Raw genomic sequence first — 25,247 nt, forward strand, 5'->3', positions numbered from 1 at the left:
AGCATCCAGAACCATTCATTCATTGACATCTACACTTAATGGAAATTTTCAAATTCACCTATTATTTGGTATCATGTATGAGAAGTTTGAATACAATGCTGTGTGAAGTTTAATTGGCTTTTAGATTTCTGTAGACTCTAAAAATCCAGCAGCTCAGTCCCTGTTGGATTCTCATTCTTCAGTAATTTAAACAAGTAGTCACTCTCTCTTCCCCCCCTCCCCCCTTTTTTATTCTAAAGCATTTCTCATTCCTCTCGGTACGTACAAAGCTTCTGTGATAGCTTTCATAAAAGTTCAAAAGGAACCACAAGATCACAACTAGGCTATGGTAAGTTTCACCCACATTCCCATATATTGGCTGCAGAATTAATAAATATTTCTATTCTCAGCAGATTAGACTGTTGAGAGAAAACAGATGCTAGGAGAGCTGGAAGTATCATCAATGCGAGGGCTCCTGCGATGGCTGGGAATTAATTAGGTGAGATAAGAATGAAGATGATCATATAAAGCAATCCACACACTTTGCTGCAGATAAAGGGGAAAAAAGCTAAAGACCTTTGCAAAACCTATCTGCTGGCACATCTGAAAATGAGTTTAACCCCAAAACTTATGAATTGGCTAGGCATCTGAGAAACAGGTATATCGGTACCACTGGGAATGTCTTGTAGGGCAAGTTGAATCTGCTCTTCCCTTCCTCAGCATGAAAGGAGGCTCTCAGGAGTATCTTTTTCATGCCTATGTGTTTGTAAAGAGCAATCACATTACCTGTCCATTTGCCCCTCCTGGGAATGGTTCTGATCCCATCTCCTCTGCCAGTCACTGGTATTTATTATCATGGAAATCTGCATCTTAGAATAAAGCTGGAGAAGAGCCCTGGATATGCAGCCAGACCTGTTTTAGTTGTGCCACTTTGATTGTCATGTTTTGACAATGTAGTTTCAAGAAATAAAGGAAAGAATTGACTTACAAAGCACAGCCTTAGTATGTATTTGTAATCTATACAGAGTGGGGAGCCAGGCTAGAGGAGAAAAAAAGCAGGCATCAAGTTACTTCTGAATTGGTGTGATAAAGAAAGAAACTTTGGCTGAAAGAGGTTGTTTTCTGCCCAACAGAATTACAATCACACCAAATGTATCTCAAACATACAATACCATCGTACGTAGCTACAACGTCTTTTCTGGAGCTTTGTTCTGCAGAATTTCACTAAAGATTTTGTCTGTTAAGATGCAGTATATCCCATAGATAGCTGCTGCTGAAACTACCTTCCAAAGAGAAAGATTTCTCAGAATTTCAGCTGTCACTCAGGCACAAATAAACTTTTGCAGAAGGTGTTAAAAAAAATAAATTGGCTAAACAACAACAAAACACACAACATCGCAAAAAAACCAAACCCAAACAACTTTCAATATAAATAAGGCACTGAGCAAAGTAACACGTTGCTTTAGTGCTACTGCTCATGCTAACTTAAAAAATGTAAAACAAAATAATGTAATCCTAGAAAGAAAGAGGAACTAGTAAAGGTTAATTTCTAGGGCTGGTGTCTTTACTCAGCATGAGCTCTCTGTGCCCAAATGAAAAAGGACTAAGATGAGAAAATACCTTGGGACACGGGCTTGCTGCAGTGGCCAAGGACCGTGGATCCTGTGGCCCGCAGCCTGCTCACGCCATGGCAAGCTGCAGCTGGCAGGAGTCTCCGCATTTCCTGCGAATACCAAGAAATCTCATTTTCTCCCCTTACCATCACAATTAACAGCAACAGGACTTCAAAGCTAGCTCTAAGAAAACAGTATGGTAACACCGATGATTTATCTCCTTTCACAACCCTTATTTTCTTGGGCAGGAAGGGCACAAAATCTTGGAAGTAAATATAACACACTGACTTAAGTGATGGGGAGCTGCAGGAGGGAACATCTGTGAACTGAAGTTCACTCTCCCTGGGGTCTTTGCCTCCCATCCTCAGCAAGGGAGGAGACGGCATGACACGAAGGCCCACCCTCATGTATGCTAGTTTTATCAGGCAGGGCACCACCTGCACTGAAAACACTTTAATTACATTATACAAGCTCAGGGAAACAAAGTTGCATTGTTAAATGTTAGTAAACACCACACCTGCCCCTTAAAATCCAACTTTCGGGTTAGTCTTCGTGTCTCTGTTTTACCTAAGAGGTACCTATATCTACACACACCTCTCCCGTACAAAATGTGTGAAGTAATCACTGCTAAGAAAGCTAGCTTGCTCCCAAGTTTTTTTTAAATTATCACAAACTTGACCTGAAGATACATTGCATTCAACCTATATACGTGCATGCAAAACACTTGACCAAGACAAGGAAAATACAATACAGTACCAGTGTAAAACTTGGGCAACTTTTTCAAAACTGATGCACCAAGAAGATGGTTCAGGAAATAAATAAATTTTTAAAAATCGACCAACACTTGCAGGTAGCTGTTAAAAGTAGTCACAAAGAAAAGTCACATCTTTGCTTGACGATCAACTGGAAATCCACATTATTTATAATAACATCATAAAGTGTATCTGAAAGCAATATATCATGAGAGAGGCTCACAAGGAGCGTGGGAAAGGAATGGCAGAGTCTTAAAAAACACATGGCCAGTCCATCACAACCAATGACGCATTGCGACTATTTTCACAGACTACTTTTCAAGTAATTACTACACTTTGAGAAGAAAAAGTCTTCTTTCAATGCATATCTGAAAAAAACATATTAATCCCTAACACATAAAGGTCTTCTCAAAACCTTAAAAGATTTGCTAAGCATAATTGTTAATACTTCGCATGTCTGCTTTGATTAAATTTGACAGTTTCCATATGGAAACTTACACTAAGTTTCATCAAGAGCTTTACTTTGTTTAAAACATCAATCCATCTAATGCAATAAATATTTGCAGATATAGGAAAACATCACCTTTGGGGGTTATCCTTATAAGAAAGGGTGAGAATTCACACACAACTTCACTCAAATGCTTCCTATTTCCTTCCTGAATGATACACACCTTCTTATTCTCCCACCCAATTCTGCCCTGTTTCTCTTTGAAAACAGCTATTTTTGGTTCACTATTTATATTTGTGGAAATTCTTGGTTGTTTTACTCACACTGAAAGGCTCAAGGATTCACTGAAGTTACATAGATAAAGATCTTAGCTTATGAAATCTCTCAGGGAAATGAACATAATTATTTGACAAACTAGTGTTGGACATCATGGCCTCATATATCCTGGCATCTTCCTATTCCAGGCTTCCTTTGTCCACAGCCACAGCGTTTCTTTGGTATTTAAAGAAAACCCACTAAATTATGTGAGAAACGGAAGTTACTATGTTAAGGCCAAAACTTAGGTTAATATTTTCAAATCATTTTTATTAAAGATTATCATTATAAGTTCATGTCTAACTTTTGAAATACCACCAAGCCATAGTGCTATCAGGAATCAGTCAAGCAAGCATCTGGAACGACGTCTGGAGACCACCTAACCTAAACCTAGACCCGCTCTGAAAATGAGCCCTGCTATGGAAGTCACGCAGCCCAGCGTTACACCAACGCAGGCAGGTTTGCCCCAGTGGTTCAGTCCAACGCTCCTTCCATCCACAGCTAGGAAACCACGTAGAAACACAGGAAAAATGCACATCCCTTGCGTCCCTCCCAACCTTTGGATAAAACCATGTGTAAAATCGTGAGAATTGGAAGTTTTCAAACATTGAGGACTGGGTTCAAAACATGATGAAAATACACAAATGGAGAAGCTAAGTGCACTTTAAGCTTTTTGCTTACTAAACAGAAGGATATGACAGTTCATCTTCCTCACTGACAGGAAGGATCGATGTCAGTATACGAATGATACATAGCGCTGCAACATACCAACTAATAAAAATCATTCTGAAGGAAGATAATCAACAGCGATTACATCTGGGATTTGTACTCTTTAACTATTTGCCAGCTTCAAAAACTTGCAGAGTATTAAAACTTGTTTTAAATAGCATCTTAAAACCAACCCATTCTGTTTTACAAATTAAAAAAGAAAGGTCCATTTCCAGATATGCTAGTCCTAAATGTTGCTGAACTACCAAAATCAGCAGTTACTTGGTACAAATCCAGAAACTCGGATGTTTTCATTTCCGTATTATCTTCAGTGCTCCATGACGGAGCATAACTAAACGTTAACAGAAATGACCGCTCTTGCAGAAACAGGGCTCCCCGCAGCATGCTCCAGCTCACAGGAAATGAGCTGCTCGCAGAAGCTTTAGCAAGTTTATCATACAGCTGCTGTCAGAAATGTAAGTCACTTTTCCATAATTGCTGGGAATGTCTACTCTGAGTTTAAAAAAACAAAAACGGACAGCAACTTCAGAAAGAAAAAAAAAAGAATCAAAAAAAGAAAGAAAAAACAGTTCACAGATGGCAAGCAGCGTTTCTCATGGCTAGAGATTTAAGGAGGCGTTGCCAAATGAAGATGGCAGACATATTTCAAAAAATACTCAATTAAACAAAACATGGTAGAACAGAAATAGTACACTTCCTCTTTTTTGAAGGTTTAAGTCTGATGCTGCCAATGTTCATGAAGAACACTCAAGTAAGTAAACAAGATGCAGCGATAAATTCCAGTGAAAGTCTGAAACACTATTAAATGAAAGCAAGCAATTTTTTTGCCCCCTGCCTTGGTTTCATGCTCTATAATTTATCTGACGGAGATGAATACATCTCTCCAATATAAGGCAGTCTTGAGAGAGGCCATTTCAGACACCTGTGCATTTCAATTTTTATCAGTATGCCTACTAAGCTGCTGAACTACTTTACAAGTAGTACAATATTCGGTGCCACTAACCAGAAACACCCACAAGGGCCATTTTCAGAGACCTGTAAGGAATACAGGCTTTTTAAGGACTGGTTCTCACCAGTTACTGGAATTAGGGTAGATGACAGAGGTGTTATATGTTGGGAGAGCGTACCAAATGGCACGGGAACTAACTGAGGGTTTGGGCACTAGTGCAGATTATGGACACTTCACTGATGGTGCAGCTGTTCACTGAAGTAGACTCACTTGTATTCTGTTACATTACTTAAGCAAAACCCAGCATTCTACTAGGCAAAAAAAAAAAAAAAAAAAAAAAAAAAAAAAAAAAAAAAAAAAGGAGAGAGAGCAAAACTGTAGAACAGGCTCTATAAATACAAAAATAAATATTCCAAGCACTAGATAATCTCCAGCTCTGCTAATGGAGCACACAGCAATTATTCACTTGTCAGGTACACAGGAAATTTAAATGAGCTTTGTTAATGCCACATCTGTTGGCATTTGCTTTGCATTTTTCCACAAGGTATAATACTTGCTGTACTCCAGGTTTTGTATCACACACTGGATTTTAGGAAGCTTTTACAAACACTCTGTTTTCGCATACTGAGACCTTGTCTCCTCGGTAGACACTATCATATACAACACATTTGTACTGCAAATTGTACTGTCACTGGGCTCTCTAAGTGCCATGAGCTTAAATAATCACAAATACTAAGCTCAGTTGCTACTCCTATTTTAGATTTCTAAATAGCTAGTAGATGTTACCATATACTTCAGAAACATTTATGCAACACAGCTTTAGACAAAAGAATTTCAATTTTACCCATCTTTGAAGCATAGGCAATAATAAAAGGAAGAAAAAAGGTGCAAGACAGACAGACAGGAGTGCACTGCTCCAAGAAAACACACTGTCATAAAGTCTCCATTAGCCTTTCAAACCAGTGAGAATGAAAAGGAGCTGCACCATCCCTCTAGTAACACATTTGAAAAATTCACCATCACAGTATTTATTACCACCTGTTCATATCATGTTTTTTTGGTGTGGGTTTTTTGTTTGTTTGGTTGTTTTTTTTTAAGTCCATTGCCAGGAGTCAGTCACTTTCCAAACATTTAAAACACAGCAAAACCAACAAACCTCCCCCAAGCCCCACCCCCAAATCAACACCACCACCAAACCCTCTAAAAACCTCACACAAACAATTGGGCCACGTTACTAAACTCTGGAGATAAATCCCCATCACTCTGTTCACTGATGTGCATGGTCAAGACATCACAGAAAACGTGACCTCCAGGTACCCAGCCCTTTGGTGTAGCCAGAGCACACATGCAAAGCTGTCACAAAGCTGTCAGTGCAATGCTTTAGCAAAAGGCGATGGAGGACAAAAACTGGCTGTAAATGAAGGGAGCAGTACAGGCTTTAGAACTATTTCTGCACGTCTCTTTCAGACCACTGCAGCATGTGTCTGCTGTTAGTCCCAAAGCCACTCACAGGAACAGTAACCAAAAAAAGCTGCACTTCAGGGTTTTCTGAACTGAAAGAAAAGCCTGTAACATTTAACTGAAGCAGTGTTTCAGTCTTGAGGTATAAACCAAGTAGCCTCTCTAGCTTTTTTTTCCCCCGGTAACTTCCTACTTGGTTTACTACATTTTTAAAGGCAAATCTGCTTGTAGATCACTTGGTTCAATGATCAGAGGGATGCTACAGACTCACAAAACTCAGCCAAACACAAGGCTACAATAAAAAAAGCAGACATACTTTCCCCCCAATATTCATTCAGCTTGCTTTCCACCTTTGAAGGAAGTGAAGCAGTCTATAAACTTTCCAGGAACAGGCAAGGGCCACAGTTCTCTGAAAAGGCAAATCACTCCGGTACATTGATCTGTGAGGAGACCTTTTATTCAAAGGTCTCAGTACTCCAAACACAGTACTCAAAACAGTATTTTCCCTCTGATACAGAACTGAGCACTTCAAGAGGAACACAGTTTGTACCACCTCTTCTCAGAGACCTGATAACATCTATTTCCAAAATGAATTAAAGAATGCCATTTGAATTCATGGTTACTTAAATTATTTGGGAAAAGCACACATTTGGCTCCCCACAGTACGTCACAGCTAGTGTTTAGATAGATGTGGCAAAGTCAACTAAAGTAAAGCCCCCAATTTCAAATTTGTTTTAGATCCATCTACTTGCATTTTCATGTTATGATTTTGCTTATTGCTCTAGAGAAAAATACTTGCACAATGCCACAGTTATTTTGCAAAACACAAGATTATACTTAAAATTCTATACATCAGACTGGGCACAGAAATTAAAGTAATACATTGTTCAGAAACATCAGAGAAATAAAGTAGAGGTGTCCATGGGCTTCCTGTACTATTAGCATACATAGTGACACCATAAACTTCCCATTCTTTATCTTTGAATATACTATTAAGGGGAAAATACCCATTTTAAGCAAGGAAAAGCATGAAACAGAACACACAGAATAGTCTAATAAACTGTCTGTATGAATGTCACATTTCAGAAATGTTATTGAAATTCCTACATTAAAAAAACTCTTCAGAAGTTTTACCACTTCTTTATATACTCATTTAATGAGAATAATCAGCTATTTCCATTTTCTTAGAGCTTTTAAGTTCACATATTTAATTAAGAGGTTTAGGAAGAAGTGCTAGGAAGACAACGTAAGAACTTCAGTTCTGCTGAGATCTCCAGATAATGTCTTCACATTTTTCAACTATTTAAAATACGACTGAACCTTCCAAAAATCCAGAGCGGCTAGAGAAATTTCCCTGTAGGATGATATCATGCAAGGAAATCTCAGTACCAGTAGATTTCAAGCAAACATAGTTAAAAGTGCTATCTAACATTTTCCAACTTTCAACAAAAGCTTTAAGGAACATAGTTAAGTGATCCAAGTATTCACAGACTCCTCAGCAAAGCTAGCTTTTCACCAGCGCTAAAGGAAATTCACCATAGGTTTATTCTTGTATTTGGAAGCAAATGCAGTAACACTATTCCCTCCAAGTATGAGGCTACACAACACTAACTTTTAAACTGGGGATTTGGGGGTTTTGGGGGTTTTTTTGTGATTTGTTGTTGTTTTGGGTGGTGGTGGTATGTGTTTGGGGTTTTGGTTGGTTTGTTTATTTGGGGTGGGTTTGTTTTCTGTGTAGAGTTTTTTGGTGGTGGGCTTTTTTGTTTGTTTGTTTTTTAAACAAATGTCTCTTATCCGGCATATTCATTAAGATTTCTGTATTTGTGTGACAGTCCAGTGAAATGAAGTGATTTTAAATAGGCCTGGAGTAGAGGAGGATGGACAGTGTTCCTTGTCCCCACTTCTGGATCCCCCTGCAGGAGCTGAACCTAAAACCCACAAACTACTCAGAATAGAGCAGCCTTCTGTGCATTTATGGTGCGTAGCATGACTGGGTCCCCCCACTGCTTTTGTCTTTGGAATACAGCCCTGCACAGGCTTTCAGGATAAAACCATGCCTGTCAACCTCCAGCAGCAGATAAGACAGACTCCTCCAACAAAGAATTCACATAGCTGCAAAAATGCTTTCTGCTTGCAGGTTACTGACTAAGGAAAAGCACAATGAGTTTTCCTAATGAAGATTTTGGGAACATCCCTTCCTATGAAACACCCACAAGCTTCATAATTGCCTCTGAACTTCAAAACTATCTGTCTGCCTCCAGCACATCCCACTCCATGAACTTCCCTGCTCCAGGGTGAGATGTGTGGTGAAGCACTCGCTCCTCCAGCCTCTGCTGACCCAGTACTGCAGGACTCATGCACCTGCTTGGGGAGAGCCCCTTAGCAGAGATAAACCAGAACAAGGCAGAGGTGAAGCAGAAGCCCCAGGGAGTGACGGACTGGGAGCAGTGGAGCACAGGACTCCCCGCCCCCCCCCCAAAGCAGGGGAGGGTCAGCTCCCCCACACCCTGACCCTTACACTCCTCTTCTCTGCACCTCTCCATCCTGCTGCTGCTGCACTGGAAAGCCCCTTACATGAACTGCAGAAGTTGTCCGTGACAGCAGCAGAAAGCCCTGCTCTCAAGGACTGAAGTATTTTGCCTTCTCTCTCTCCTTCCATCTGCAGCAGCCAGAAGACTTGCCAGGGGTGGTTGGGTGACAGCTGCCAGGGGTTGCAAAACCTGCAGGAGAACAGCCGAGATTCAAGCACTGAGCTCAGAGACGGAAGAGAGGAGAGACAGTGCTGTGAATACCCGCAGCCTTGAGAGACACCACCAGCCTTGCCCTCCTCTGCAACCCAGAGCATCCTCAAAACCTGCACATCTGCCTGTGCTGTCCCCAGCTCCCCAGGAAACCACCTGTGAGCTTTCGTGGCCAGGACAGCCTCGGCTGGCAACCGCTGCCCCCAGGGGGCTGCACGCCCTCCCCAGCCTTTCGTGGCCCTGCTCCCCTGGAGCACCTACACCCAGCACATGGCAGCTCTCCACAGCAGGGAAAAGGAGAGAGACAGGACTGGGACACAGCTGTGAATTAGGTGACATCACTAAGCCACACAGCAGTCAAATTTGAGATCAGGTATGGAATTCTTCTCGGCAGAGGGAAGGGTCTAAACCTGCCCTGCTGCTGGAGGCGACGCTGGGCAGCCTCACCGTGCCAGGCGTGCCCAGTCCTGCTTGTGGCGAACGTGGTGAGCAAACCGAGCTAACCTCCTCAACACACCTCCATGGCTTGAGGCGAACACCTCTGTACAGCCTGGCGAACAGAGCGGACACATCGTTTCTCAGAAGTGATGCAGAGATTTTTAAAATATTGGCAGAAGCTTTACTCTCTACACTCTGACCATGCAGATCAATTACTGCAAATATGAATGGCAGGTCATCTTGCCTTACACTACCAGGTGACTGAACAAAAATGTAGACAAGAAGAGGAATACTTTTTTTTTTTCCTCCTTTCTGTACTATGACAACATCTCTTCCCAGTTCACAGCTCAGTTCTTTGGACCAATCATGTTTCAAGTAACAAAAAGTAATATGGCAAACAGCAGTAGATAAAATAGAAACACATAAGCCAAGCAGCTGTTCCGCTATCTAATCACTTTCCATCGTGCACCTTTGCCGTTACTTTGTTTGGGGTAAATATCATAGCCATCAGCTGCTAGTGAACTCTGCAGTATCCCTTCTCTTAGCCTCTCAGTCACTTGTAACTGTCTTCTGGCTCCTGTGCTTCTACCACCTTTCCAGTTCTCAAGTAATCAGGAACAGCATGTTTATTTGATACTGAAATGTCAGTAGAAAAGCAAATAAAAAACCCCAATCAGAGCTGAAAACCCGACTTAGAGACTTCAGTTTCAGCACACTAGTAAAGCATGTGAGGAAGCTTTCAGAAGAGTTAGAGAAGCTTTATAAGCTGACTGACAGCGTGACCATTTCCCCTCATTTTCAGGAAAGCATGCACATGTTCCAGTTCCTGGACCAAAGTTACTCCCCAAAGCATTCAGAAATGGTCTATGTCCATAACAGAAAAGCAGATAAAAAGTGAATGAGGATTTGCCACAAAAACATGGACTGAGAAGTAGAAAGTTGTCTTCTGCAAGCGCAGGAAAGCAACAGGCAATGGCTCAGCAACAACAAAACACAGGGAGGGGCAGAGGTTGGCGGCAAGCATGATGTCTGGCTGTATAGTCACCGGCTGCTTCAAGTAAAGGTCACCTGGTCCAACCCTCTGCTCAAACAAGGTCACCCAGGGTCAGCTGCCCCAGACCACATCCAGGTGGCTTTTGAATGCTTCCAAGGGCAAAGAGCCCACAACCTCTCTGGGCAGCCTGCGCCAGTGCTCGGCCACCCTTGCAGCAGAAAGGTGTTTTCTTGTGTACTTTTCTTGCATTGCTCTGAACTTCTATCTGTTTAATACGGATTTTCATTGTACAACACCAAATATCCACATACAAATGAAAAACCAATTAGCTTGGCAAAAGTTATTATTTTAAGCAGCGCAAGCAAGCCTCACACCAAAATCCCACCTAGGGACATATGCCTTCACCTGGCTTCCACAGCTGCCTTTATTGATCCTGGCATAAAAAGTACTTTTCACACACTCACTTCAGCAAAACTACAATGGCACTGATGGCCTATAAGAACAGGTAGATCCACATGGCATCAGCCCCTTCCCACTTTTTCCCTAAATGATATTTAAGATCTTTGGTTGTTGAGATGAGTAAAAGGCACACAGTGGTCATAAATCACAAATACTTTAATATTTAGTAAGGATAGCTGAAGAGAAAAGGCTTGCTTCCCTTTTGCTAAAAATTGCTATCCCACAAGACAAATGAGAATTGGCTTCATGGTCTTGCAAGCAGCCAAGTCTAGATAAGGTCTGTCCTCCCAGCCCAGAAAAACAACATTGCCAGTTCATGAGCACAAACTTGCTTTAGCAGAAGATTCTTGGGTGACATCCAGTTCTCTGAAGTGAGCACGTTGGTCCTATCATACGTTCCATCTAGTTCTTGACTCCTTAATGTGCCAGGCAATATTTGAAGTTTACAACTAAATTTTTTAAAAAAAGTTATTTCATTTCTTCCTCCAATAAAAAGTGGGATAGGAATTCTAGACCAACACTTTCACTTTGAACAGCTGTTTTAAACAACATTTTGAATTATGAGATCAGGAACACAAACAGCCAGTGCTTTTGTCAAAAGGAACCTTCTTTGTGTGAATCTGCTGCAATAATAGATCCAACGATAGCTGTCTGCCCAACATTACATGTAAAGTTCTTCACTGCCAGTTACTCCAAGAAAAGCAGGAATTCTGTCCCAAGAATTCTGAAGTAATTAAAATATAGCTAATGCCGGCTGATAGTACTTAGTAAATACAGAATTCCCTCAAGTGATTTTTTGAACAATTTCTTTTGACACGTAAATAAACACTGCCAAAGAAAGTTCAAGCATACATTTCCGAGATGTTCCTATGGGAAAACTAGCTTTGCTTTTCCCACTGGGATTGGTAAAGCCTCTAAAATTAGGGAGTTTGCCACACCAGAAAAACAAAAAAACCCTAACTTCAAAACAAGCTCCCACAGGATCACTTAAAAGGCTTTAATGAAAGAATTCAGAATTACGTCCTGCTCACAAAGCCTGCCTGCTGCTCACTGTTCAGCACTGCTAGCACTGCAGTAGCTAACAGCACAGTACATAGTTGCTCCGGAAAGCATATCCATAACATGCAGTGGGTTGCCGACACGTTCAAGGGCAATTTAAAAAAATAAATAATAATAAAAAAAGAAATCTCTTTTCAAGAATGCAATGGAAACTGGAAAACTAAGAGAGAACAAGTAGAGGCAGCTCTATCTTGTGCACAGTACAACAAACAAGTTTTGGATACGGTGTGTTCCCATGGTAATTAATGTCTGTGATCGGCCACTCCTTCTGCAGTATGCTAGTGAAGCCTTTTAATGAGATCTGAGACAGGTGACATTACGTAATGTCCCGTAAACAGCCTTGGCAAGCCTTACCAAAATGCAGACCGAGACAGAGCATCTTTCCCTGCTTTTACTCACTCCCGTAAGTATAGACTTTTTCTTCTAAAGCCTATCTAAAGAGCTAGTTTTGTCATTCATTTGAGCTTGCATAAACCAAAGGAACCTCTCACTAAGCAGAATGCTCACATAGCCTGTATTAACTAAGCCTTTGTTTAGCCAGGAACTTCTCCAGTAATAAGATGTGGTGCATGCCCATACAAGCTGTGTTGAAGATGGCACGTGGTGCTCCTCTGCCTTCCTCAAACTAAAGGGGAAAGAATGAGCCATCATCCTGGTCTCACCCATGACCCACACCATCCGGTTACTCCTGACTGCTCACCGCTGGACTCTGGCACACAGCCTAGACTTTAAGAGAGAAACATTGCACAGCCTGCTCTGGCTGAAAAGCTACTCTGACCTGCTTGCGTGCCATCTTGGCTGTCCACCTTATGGTCTTCAGCTGCATGACCTTCACAGCATCCTTCTAAAATCCTCCAGTTTTCAGAGGGAGAACCAGGATGCGGTGTCCACAGCCTGTCACAAGCACAGGAATGCCTTTGGTTGCAGTTTGAGGTGTCAATTGCCCGGGGTATCTGGTGCCACTTGCCCAGGGTCACACAGGATGCCTGAGGCTGAACACAAACTGAACCTGATTTCCATAGCCTACACCAGCATTCCCACTGTCAAACCACCTTCCTCCCTAATGACTAGAAAACATTTTTATCCTGAAGCAGTTGGGTTTTTTTCTCCAGGTTTTGAGGGATGGACACATCCTGGGCACTTGCTGCACTGCTTCTCTACAACACAGGCATGCAGTCCTGCTTTGAACTGTGTCAGTTACTGGTGTCCCCATACAGCCACCTGCAGCCATGAGTTCTGCAATCTAACACCCTATGGGTTCTAAATTTGAATTTAATTTAACAGCACTTATTTTCTATTGCAAAGAAAAATACCAAAACAACCTCTTTTCAGTGCCATTCAGTATACTTTACTCCTACATCCCTGAAAAGAGAAGTGCACTGTTTCTGTATGTGCACCAGCAAACCATTCACAAATGAACATTTTTGAATTCTGGCTCTCTGGCGACTGGTGGGTTCCTCCCAGTGACTAAATGCCATGCTGCTAGCACTTCTGGAGCTGGCTGATGAGCAGCAAGCAGGCTTTGAAAACAGTAGGCAATTTCAGATACTTTTTTAAAAACTCTACAAACAGGCTCCCTTAGGATGACTGAGGTCTCCTGCACCTCAGCTGAGCACCTGGATTGATTCTGTAGGGAAGGAAAACACCTGATGACCCCGTCACTGCCATGCAGCACTGCCTGCTCACATGAATGCTCCTTCTCCGCTCACCTCGCTGCTGCGTCCCCGGGCCACCTGCCCCGCCATCCTGAGGGAGGGGGCAAGGCCAGCCCCCCCACCCAACAGCTTTCGCCCCTGGATGACCCAGAGGCAATGGGCCCCCTGGATCCCACAGGCTACGGCCTGACTCCAGGAGCCGGACCCCTCTACGGGTTGCCACCATGCGACCCCAAGCCACAGCCCTCCGGAAGTGCCAGGGCCGTGGCTCCCACTGGGTGCTGCAGGAGGGCCAGCGAGGCCTGGCCCAGAGGCAGGCAGCCAGGTCAGGCCCTCCTGCACACCCCAGCTTGGCCTGGGAGCTCATTTTACGGAGTGCAGCCCACCGAAGGGTGGCTGAGGGCCGGCCGGCTGCCTGCAGCCTCCAGCACAGACGGCAGGCATGGGCAAAGGCAAGACAAACGGGCAAATGTGCGCGGGCAAATGTGCACCGTATCATCACCGTGCTGCTCCTGATCAGGCCGTTTTTTTCAGCTTATGGGCTTTTTCCATGCCTGCTACAATTTCGTGTCATACTAAAGCTTCTACTTGCAGGAATTTCTGACTACAAACTGTATAAGAAAAGAAACAGAGGTAAAACCAGGGAAAACTGAGGAGACTGAAAAGGTAAGAACAGCAGGGCATTTAAAAACATCTATTTGGCAAGAAACATAGGCAGGATATCTTTCCATTGATTGGGAAAAAGGTGCAGGAAAAGACCAGAAGATGTTTTACTGAGGACAAACCAAAACTTGAAGTGAAAATCCTTCCAGTCACAAACCACAAGGTGAAAGGAAAGTTCTTCCTGTTGCACTTGTAACTGCATCCCTCAGCTGCTGTATCACCTCAAGTTACAAGCACGCAGGTCTCGAGCTGGGTTAACGTTTGTTAAATATCCAGGTATCAGTAACAGTCATATCACCTAAAAGCCATTTGAATCGGCACATAAGCTACCTATACCACCAGAGAAAACTTGCAGTGTTGTCATGGGGTTTTTTTAATTACTTTTCTTAGTTTTAATGTTCTGCTTTCACGGATATTATCTGTTAAAGCTGACTGACTCGTGAAGACAAGTGCTTAACAACCTGAAGACATTAATGAAAACAATCAATTATATCTGACTTCAAAATATCATATAAAAGCAATGATCACTTTTGTTTGCTGTCAATAAATGCTTTAATATCCTTTCCAATAACATTAAAAATGAAAAAAATTAATTAGTACATCTACAATAAAGAATGATGTATGAATAATGAAAATAGCACTAGAAGTGTTGAATAACTACTATACACCATTGGAAAAAAGGCAGTAAAATAAACATTTTACTTTTAATATTCACTCTTCCCCCATCTGATGATTATTGTGCTCAATCTGAACTTTTCCACAATATGAAATAACATATTTCCCTGGAATTTTCATCAGGGGAAGATGCCTTGCCACTTAAGTAACAAAGATGCAAGGAGGATGCTAAATGACTGTGACAGGCCATTCAAGCAGTCATCCAAGGCAGAAAGTCTTGCTTTTCTGTGACCATTTCCTATTCTCTACCAAGAAAGTCAAAGATGGTTAGAAAACACTGCGTAAAGTATTAAGACTACAATAATGTAGATGTATTTTTAGAACTTCCACATTCTAAAAGCATACAGCTGGCTGGCAGTCTGACCTGTCTGCCTGCCTTTTCCCATTTTTTTCCCAAATTAAGGTAAGGGTTTACGGGCAGAGGACAAGGTAAAGCTTTGACCAAAGCAGCTGGTCTTCTGGGCAGGGGGTGGAAAGGAGACAACTCCCAGAGCTCATACTTTCAGCCAGTCTGTCTTCCAAGGTAGTTGAGTCATTTGATTTTGTCTTCTCACACGGATACCAAGGAATGGCATGTTGGTCTGCCCTGGTTAAGAAGAGACTTTAAATTTAACCTTGTGGAATTGCCTCTTCGACAGACAGCAAGACACCCATTGCATTAAAGGCAGTGCAACATTTCAAAACCCAAGATAAAGCTCCATGTGGAACAGTTTTAAAACAAGTGAGTTACTTCACTGGAAGTACATTGTCCTGGCTCTGTCTTTAACAGGCGTGTTACCTGGCATGCCCCTGGGCCCTGAAGATGTGCATTAATAAATCTGATGCCTCCCATATGCATTCAGTCCCGATTGTAGCTGAACAGTTCTTCTTCAAGGAGCAGTGAACAACACAACACGTTCAGGGGAACAGAACTCTCCTTCCTGATCGCTTTTGAGACACATGCAAAACTGCAAATGAAAAGGCTACTTTTCTCAGTGACATCCTCACTTCAAATAATAAGTGAGCAATAAGGGGAGAGCTTTCAGGAAGAGGTAAATATATGCAGTATAAGAAAGGGAAAGAAAGTATTTGAGATAAAAAGAGAAAATACATTTGCAGGGGGGTAGGAGATGTAAACAGTATGATGAAATAAATAACAGAAAAGGGAAAGAGAGAAAGTAAACAACAGATCAGCCTTTTAGAAAAATCATGAAGTCTGAGGGCTTGACTGGTATCTGTGTGCAACCTACTTTGAAGTCAAACTCTGCGGTAAGAAAATTCACGATGAGAACTTTGAAACAGCAAGAAAAACTTTGAATTTGACCCTTGCAAGAGTGCTCATACAAGCTAATAAACTCACAGATTCACACGTAAAGCATTCTTCCTACGGTATCCTATTCCCACTGCATAATTTCATATTCAAATATTTTGGGAATTAAATCCTCTTAAACCATCAGACTGATACACTGGCAATTTGTGAAAACCCAGCAGGTTACAAAATGCTAGCTCTACTCTGCCTGCTATAAAACCACATTAACAGAAAACTGTAATTATATAATGCACTTTGCCACTATTACTTCCTCATGTAAACATGTGCTCTTGCTGTTAATGATAACACCTAATCAAAAGGAGAAGAAAGATGGTCTACAAGATAATCTTCTGAGTTTCCTGCTTAAGGGAAGCTAAACACTGTACAAGCTCCTAATTAGAACTCTTTTGTTCAGAGAATTGTAAAAATACCCGCTAAAAAGAAAAATGCTTATTTTTTGTTAAATAAAACAGTCATTTTTTTTTAAACCGTACAACTCCATCTTGGGGGAAAATTCCCACCCTCTGTCTTGCCTGTACTATTACTGCTCCAATCATCTTCAGCTAATTAGAAAAGAGCTTTTAAATTTTACAAGTCTGCAGACATACAACAGTGTGTCCCTGCTTCAGTGCATGACTGCTTCGGGTCTTGATTCTCATTTATACTTAAGAGGGGAATTTGCTCTGCAACTCACCCTCAGATATCACCGCTTATTAAACCTTCGGGGGCTGAGAGACAAGGGCTGGTTGTGAGCAGGACCTGTGCAGTCACCACAGAAGCCCATGGGGGAAGCACCACGGACCACAGCACAAAGCCCGGCAGGAGGATACTCCCGAGTGGGTGCACTGGTTACAAATAACCTCACCAGCACACACTGCTGTGCCATCTTTAGCCTAAGCTAGGGATGCTAAGAGCTGAATTACTTGGGAAGCTGACACCTAGGAAGCCATAAATCAGCATGAGTATTTAGATCTTCTTCAAGCAGGCTGTGAATGATTTAGGGAAGACCTTGTCAAAACTGTGTGCTGTACATATTTGATGCTAGCACCTACCTAAAGACCAAGTGAAGAAAGAGCTACAAACTGGTTCAGTCCTCCCCACAACTATCCTACAGCTTTTTCAAAGCAGGAGCACCAACAGTTGCAGCACGTGAGCAACAGAGACCAGCACGGGCATTCCTGCTGGTACAGCTCCACCGTCCTGCCCAAGTCACTTCAGCTGTCCGCACACGTGTCCCTGAGCTCATGCCTGGTCACAGAAGTAGCAGGAAACAAGAGGTAGCAAAGGAGTTTGAAATCAAAACACCTTTTCACAGCAGCAGATTAAGAACTACACACGAAGCAAGAGACAGCAGCCAGACATCATTATGTCAAGCCACCACTCAGCTTTGTTCAGTTGCACATCTGGGCCAACAGCTGTATCCTGCTGGTAATGCGTTACCAACAATTTCATTCTCAAGATACAGCTGATCCCTCTAAAAATTTTCAAATGCACAAGCACTGCAAAGGGCTACAAAACAGCTTTCTCCTCCCCATCATCATTTTCACATAGCTCAAGAAGTTGCAGGTAGTCTACCTCGAAATTTCACCTCCTGCAAAGGTATTTAGAATTGAATAAAACAAGAGTTAGTCTAGAAAACAGCATAAGCATGAGTACAGCAGAAACTGTAAGAAAAACATTGATTTGAGATTTTGCCATAGAAAACCAAACAAAAGAAGACAGCAACAATGTTTAAGAAAGTACCAGTGGCACTCACACAACAGAAAATTAGTATCAGAAAGAAGACACCAAAATAACCAGAAAATAGGAAGTGAGGAGTGCATGAACAGATAAAAGAGTAATTAGAGATTACTTATTTTTAGGGTTCCCATAATAGAGAACACTGAAAAACACTTTTTTGTTGGCCTTCTACATTATCGCTTAAGAGTATGTATTCCTAAAATGGAAGCCCTCAGAGTTAAGAGCAGGCAATTTTACAGCACCACAGAAAGCAAGGCAATAAACAACCAGGGTGTGGGGACAGTGCCCTCACCAGCTGGCCAGAGCTGCCAAGTGCCAGGCTAGGCCCCAGGAGAGCCACCCAGGAGGGCTTTCAGGCCTGCCAGAGCAACCCATCCATGGCCAGGGCTCCTTCTCCAAGCACCAGCCAGCTTTGGGAGCACAGCAAGAGGGGAAGCTTGCTCCAAAGCACATGAGCCCACTGGTGAGGCCAAACCAGGGCCCTCCTTGCTTGTCTGCCTCTGCTCTTCTTCCTCCAGCTACCCAGTTTCTGTCCTTCTTGCCCCTCACCTGGCCCGAGAACATGTGCGAGCTCATCCCTGCCTGCCAGCGAGGTGCCCACAGCCACAGTCAGCCCCCCCCACATCAGGCAGAAACACCCCCCATAGAAGCAATGCCTTTATCTGAGCACATTTGTCTTGTTTTCTTTTCCACTCCAGGTAACATCAACACAGCCTGACAGTAAGGATGGAGAAAAGTGTTTCTCTGCAGTGAAACGATGTATCTTTTTAAAAAAAATCACAATGAATCAAACATTATCTTTTGCTTTATCTGGTAGATAAGATTTGAAGAAAAGAGGGTGCCTTGACTTGCAACACACTAGTCCTAACACTTATACAGAAATCAAAACCTAACGAATGTATTTTCCATCCTACCACACTTCAAATATATCACAAAATTTAAGTAATTATTTAGGGGTGAGGGAACAAAACCCAGCAAAATAAAACCCTAAACAAACCCAAAGCCAAAAATACCCCTTTTCATTATTACCTAATACCAGCCAAATCCACAGATATCTAACATCAAAATAAGACTACACCCACTGTTTCAGGATCAGAAAATTAAAATCAGGTGATAAAGAAAAGACAACTGCACTGTGATCACAATCAAATTTAAATGCCTCTTACTGACAGCGTAATGTTTCCTCGCTTTTCCATTTCCCTTGGTGGAGCTAAGAGGAAAGGAATCCTGGAAACCCATTAAAAGAGCAGACTGTTTTTAAAAATGATGGGAAGTACTACTACTTCAAATTCAATTAATAGACTTCAACTCTTAACAGAGGTAAAGGATATTCCAAGTTTGTACTCAGAATTAAAGCAATGAAACTTACTTATAATAACACTACTGCTACAAACAGGGCTTAGAACAAGATATTCCACCCCTGCCCTCTTTCTGTACTGTATGAGAAAGGGAGACTTTCACCCAAATGTTGTGTAGGTTAAGGCCACTTGGGAATGTGAAAGCTTACTGCCCCAACTGTCATATAAAGGCTAGTATTTTACATAGTCAAAGAACATACAGGTAGGACAGCAACGCTGTTAAGTCATTTAAAGATCCTGAGCGTTCGTACCCTAGCACCACACAGCAATTCCCTAATCTACTTTCTCCCCTCCTTTTTTTAACTACTAAGATTACACGTTCTGTTTAGCTTTTGCCTTTTTCTTGTCATTATTATGGTTCTATTCTGGCCTAAGTTTGTCCTGAGAATTTAAGAACTGCATCAACCTCCTGTTAGAGAAAAGCTACATACATTCAGTGGCATGAAGACAAGAGGAAACATTTTCAGAAGTACATACCTGACTTAGGCTCATATATTCCAGTTTCGAAAGGAACCAGAACAAATGAACCATTTTCCAACCCAAGAAGAAATGGTAGAACTTGCACAGTTAAATCTGCTGGGCATACTGAAAATCTTTAGGGCAAAGATCTACGTCCAGAGGTTTAAACAACACTGATTGTTAAAGTCACCTAAAACTGAAACAGAGAAGGACACAATTTTCAAGTGTGAGCACTAAGGTGTTTTATCAATATTTGTGACTGCACCCAGCTAAATATGCAGCCAACTAACAAAACCTCTGAGACAACAATGAAAACTGAATTGCAAAGACCTCCATCTGCCTCCACCCAGCAGAAACAACCACAGCTCCTTTGCTGCACTGACAATGAAACGCGCAGTAAGAGAAGTTTCTCCACTACATACAGCCTCTCCAAGACATCTGCCAGACAGGAGGGATGGAGGCAGGGGGACAGAGGGGCTGCCTGCCTGCGTTCGCTGAGACAGGGCTGGGGACCTGCCCGAACAGAGGACAGATGCGCCTCCCGCCACTTGTGCCCAGGCACCTGCAACCCAGCCTGCTCTGCACTTTGGCCAGTAACACGCTGCACTTGGAGCTGCACAACCCAGCTGTGGAACCCAAATGTCTCCTCCACTGATGTACTCTCATTGCCATGAAACGCTCCTGACCCTACCTAAAACCCTCCTGAGCAGAGTCCCACAGAAGTTGCCAGGATCGCTCCAAGTCTGAGGGTGTCCTCAGCAGGGTTTTCCACAGTTCGGCTCAAGGCATTTTATTGCAGACATCAGCACAACTTTCTGCCAGGCACCCACACACAGCCCTCAGGAGGATGAGCTCACGCTGCCTGACAGCTCTCACAGGCCCCAACACCAGCTGCTCACACCTGACTCCCAGGTTTTTGTCCCAGGCAAAAGCAGAGTTAAGCCTTTTAAAAGTAACTGAGGAGAATGAAAAGGATACAGCAGATAGGATTTTAATTTAATGTGCTGTCTTTTTTTTCCTATACAGTAAAAGCAGTGAAGTGCCAGACAGATTGATTCTGTGGCCACTGCAGTGTGTAGGCTCACTGAAAGGTAAATCTGGTTTTTTTTCTGTCAGTGCAGACAGAGGAAGCAAAGAAAGCACAGAAACTGCGGAGGGAGAGGCTCCTGTAATAGAATGCTCTGGGTTGGAAAGGACCTTTAAAGATCGTCTAGTCCAAGCCCCTGCCACAGGCAAAGGCATCAGGGGAGAGTGTGTGTGTGCGTGTGAAGTGGCCCACAAGCAACCTGAACTCCATCTTCTGTTAGCAAAAGTATATTGTGATAAAAACAGGAAATGTTTACACAGCAAGACAAACATTAAATGCTTATGAAAACATGAATGTACCAAAAATCATATGCATTCACATTCATGAGATGCACATGTTCACAAAACTTGGAAGAATATTTGTGTATCTTATACTGTGTTAACTTTTTTAATGAAGCAGCAAAATTACTCAAGGAATGAAAAACCCAGCACAGTCCCTTTTCAGTGTTAACTGTTTATGTTTATTCATGAGCTCCCAGGTCACCATTGCAACAGGTTATTAGTGGATGCGGATGGCTGGCAGGAGCAAACCAGTATATTATCATAACTTGCTTCTGGCGGTCAGAGAAGGAAAAACAAAACAAGACAAAACAAACCAAAAAGCAACCTTCTTCACTTTGCAAAAGTATAGCCAGGTCAGCAATACCCATTATCTAGGAAAGACTGTCCCACCCAGATAAACCCATCTACCAAAGAGATTTTAAATTATTCTATAAAATACTGGTCTTTACTATGCACATACAGCATGTGCCCACCAAGTAAACAGTACTCATACAAAACACATCTAAAGTGCAAGTTGTGCTGTTGCTGCACTGCTCAGGCTACTTTAACCAAGTTGGAGAAAGGTTCATCGTGGAGCCCACACGTGAGGGTTCACTGGCATGGAAAGGGGGAGCAGAAGTCCGACCCATGCAAAGGTGGGACTGTGTTAGTGCAGGTACTCAGTCTTGACCATCCCCTCTGCTCGGTGTTTCTGTACTGTGTTGTGAAAATGCATATCGTTATACTACCCTGAGGTCTAGCAAAATTTGACTAAAGTGTGGTGTTTAGTTAAAGTATGTACCACCAACTGAAATTTGAAATCAGGAATTGTAAAAAATTGATTAAAGGAACTGGAAATCGTTTCCCAACCCAGCTTAGGTGAAGACTATCAAAGCAGGAGTCCTTGTTCATGACTGAAATCACTTTAGGTCATAGCAGAGAAACTTACTCCTCAGCTGAATACGAAGGACCCAACAAGCAGAAACAGCCACTGACAGCTCCCACATGTAAATCGAAAGCTGAGACCACAAACCAAGCTAATGTCATCTTTACTGTGCCTGAACTACACCAACATTACTATAGAAACCTGACCGGGCAGTCACCAGTCCCAACTCCAACAGCAACAAACCAGAAGCATAATCACGAAAGTTCAGACCAGTCTTTCCATTCCCCACCCTGCAGCGGAACATACCCAAATAAGACTGGCTTTGTTGCTGTAGAAAACTGAATTTTTCATCATAAGGGAGTTGCTTGCTAGAGCAGAAGCATTCCTTTCTTTGGTCACACTGAACGATAAACAAGAAACACGCTCCAGGAATGCCAGCGAGTCTCAAATACTAACTAGGAACAACCAGGAAATCGTTCAGTCTGACAGCACAGGATTTCTTCAGTGACACCGCTCCGAAGCTGTTGCTTTTATTGCTCAGACAAAAGAGAAGGCAGGAGCACTTTGAACCACAGCATTCGCTACAGGAGATAGTGGGCTCAGGTCAGACAGAGCCATCGTCTTTAGGCTCCAGCAATGGCAACAGGAACACACAGCAGTAATTACCTGCCCTACTGAACACCACGCGGCTTCGCTCACAAATGGATGCTGCACAAGCCTAAGGCCATAATCATGAAAATCATCACGAAATGAGTATTTTCACAGTGCTCACTTAATATGAATCGACACATTTAAGTGTAAAAATAACTGCGGTGATAAATTGTCAAAGTTTACTGAACTTAGTGAAAAGATTAATTGTACCCTTCAACTACACACAGATCAAAGTGTGTACTTTACAGGTCAGCCTTCCAGATGATGCAAAAACAAACTTTGAAGACTGGGGGTGATCACGAAAACAACACACCTACTGTCAAGCACTTATCAATTTGTGCATAGGGCTGGCGCACGAAACAAAGCCAGTCCCAACACACACGGCAGGAGTGACACACAGCACAAGTTTGGACCCAGTTCCCTGCTGCTTTACAAGCTGCAAGCCCCTACAAATACTGCCTTTGCGGTATGTGACACACCAGTATTAGTTCCAGAAACGCTCTGTCCCCGAGTTCAGTGGTGCCAGACTTCACACCGGGCACAGGTTTAGAAGCCTGGCTGCTATTCCAGGAATTTGTGAATATCTATTAATTCACGCAAACTTACAAGGAAGCATTCTTCTCTTTTCTTAACTACTAGCTCTATCAACTGTTGCATTAGTCTTCTTTGCAACCATAAGAAATATTCCAAACGTTTGCCGGAGCATACTACGCTAAGCAGAAATTAAACCGTATTTTCGTGTCCCAAGGGGCGTGTCTCGGGGGAGCGCCGAAGGTCAGCCTCCGCGACAGGGGTGCGCCGGGGCAGGACCCGCTCCCCCCCCCCCGGGAATGAGCGCGCCCCGCGCTCGCGCCCTCCTGACATTTCGGGAGGAAGGACCGGAATCGCCTGGGACGATGTGACACCGCACGGCACCCCCAAAACCAACACCGCCGGCGAGGGAGTGGCACGGCGGCGGCACCGGGCATTCCCGGCGCCCGGCTCCGCGCTCCCAGAGGCAGCACAGCCCCCGCGGCAAGTGCTTCGGCCGCCGGGACGGCTTGCCGGGACACCGGCACACACGCCCCCCCCACGGCGGGCAGCGCTGCCCACCGGCACCCGGGGCCGGCCGGCACCGGCGCGGCGCGGCAGCCGCGGAAGGGGGGGCGGCGCTAGGACCGGCGCGGGGCGGCGGCCCGCTGCCCGGCGGAGACCCCGGCCCCCCCGCACATCCCCGGCGGGGCGCGCACGGCCGCGGTACTTACGTCGTCAAAGAGGGACCCGACGTTGGCCGTCACCAGGAGCACCCCGGCGCCGGCCGCGGCCCCCTTCACCGCCATGGCGCCGGCGCTGGCGGCGGGCGGGCGGGCGGAAGCGCGGCCGGCAGCGGCGGCGCTGCGGGGAGCCCGGGGGCGGGCGCGGGGCGCTGCGGCGAGCGGGGCGCCTGGCCCGCCCCGTCAGCGCGGGCGGGCGGGCGGCGGCGAGTCCTCCCGGCGCGGGCAGCCCGCGGACATTCGCGCCGCGGCGGGCCGGCCGCCCTGCGGCTGCTGCGGGGCCGCGGCGCTCAGCGCTCGCCCGCCGCCGCCGTCGCCGTCGCGCTGCTGCCGGGACGGCTCCCGCCGGCGGAGGCTGGCGCCGGGCCGCGGCGCATGGCAGGTCGGCGGGATGGGGCGGCGCGGGACGGTGCGGCTGCTGCGGCGCGGCTGGACTGGGCGCTCCCCGGCGGGGCTGGGCTGGGCCGGCGCTGCGCGTACCGCGCTGCTGCTGCCGCCGCCGCTCCCGGCTCTGGCGGCGCGGCGGGCGGGCCGGGCTAGGGCTCTGCGCCCGCGACGTCACAGCGGCCCCGCGCGGCTCTTAAAAGGGCAACGCCACCTCGGGGAAGCGCCCCGCGGGACGCGCCCGGCAGCGCTGTCCCGGGGCTCGGCCGCCGCGCGTCCCCGCGGAGCGCGCCGGGCTGGGCCGCCGCTCCCGCAACGCCGCCCGCTGGGTGGGGCCGCCGCTCACCTGCGCGGCCCGGGCTGGCAGCCGGTGCCCGGGGCGGCGACGCCGGGCGGGGCTGCGGGCCGCTCAGCGCTCCGGCGGGGCAGGCGGCGCGTCTCTGCCCGGACGCTGCCTCCTGCGGGGAAAAGGGCCCGCTGCCGGTTCTGCGGGCGCCCCCGGGCAGCCGGGGGCCTCTCCCGGGGGTCTGCCCTGAACGGGAGCGCGGCCGCGGGCGGTGCGGACCCCCGCGTAGCGGCAGCCGGCCCGGGCGGCGTCCGCGGGTACCGGCACCGGCCGCTCCCCATCCGGCCCCGTGCGCCTGACCGGCTTAGGCAAACGGGTACGGCCGCCCCCAGGGCGGAAAACCCGCAGCGCTGCAGCAGGGCTGTCACCGGGAGCGGAAGGCCAGAGGGTGACCGGCGGTGCCGGACAAGGGGCTGTTCGCCCCGGCAGGATCTGGCCCCGAGCGGGAGTGTGCCCGGCTGGGCCTGCCGAGCCGGGGGAGTGCCCCAGCAAGCTTCAGCCTGCGAACCCACCCGTCGCAGGAGGAATCTCATCGCTGACTTTGCTCAAGAAACCAGAGAAATGACAAATCAGTCTTTGCTATGCTGTGCAAAACAGCTGGCTCC

The 25,247-nt window shown here is 45.2% G+C and overlaps 1 protein-coding gene across 2 annotated transcripts in view; it reads right to left on the reverse strand.

The window, feature by feature from the left end:
- Nucleotides 1-24,404, reverse strand: part of INPP5A (inositol polyphosphate-5-phosphatase A) — a 257,116-nt gene extending 232,712 nt beyond the window's left edge. Inside the window, exon 1 of one of the 2 annotated variants that reach the window (XM_080401933.1) lies at nt 23,904-24,404. In XM_080401933.1, coding sequence (XP_080258059.1) covers nt 23,904-23,978 — 75 coding nt within the window. In that variant the 5' untranslated portion in view covers nt 23,979-24,404. Of the gene's footprint in view, nt 1-19,793; nt 23,860-23,903 lie in introns of those variants that run through there. The other variant, XM_080401934.1, reaches the window with a different exon arrangement.
- Nucleotides 24,405-25,247: the final 843 nt, after the last annotated feature.

The sequence above is a fragment of the Falco punctatus genome (assembly GCF_963210335.1).
Source record: "Falco punctatus genome assembly, chromosome: 9".
Taxonomy (NCBI): domain Eukaryota; kingdom Metazoa; phylum Chordata; class Aves; order Falconiformes; family Falconidae; genus Falco; species Falco punctatus.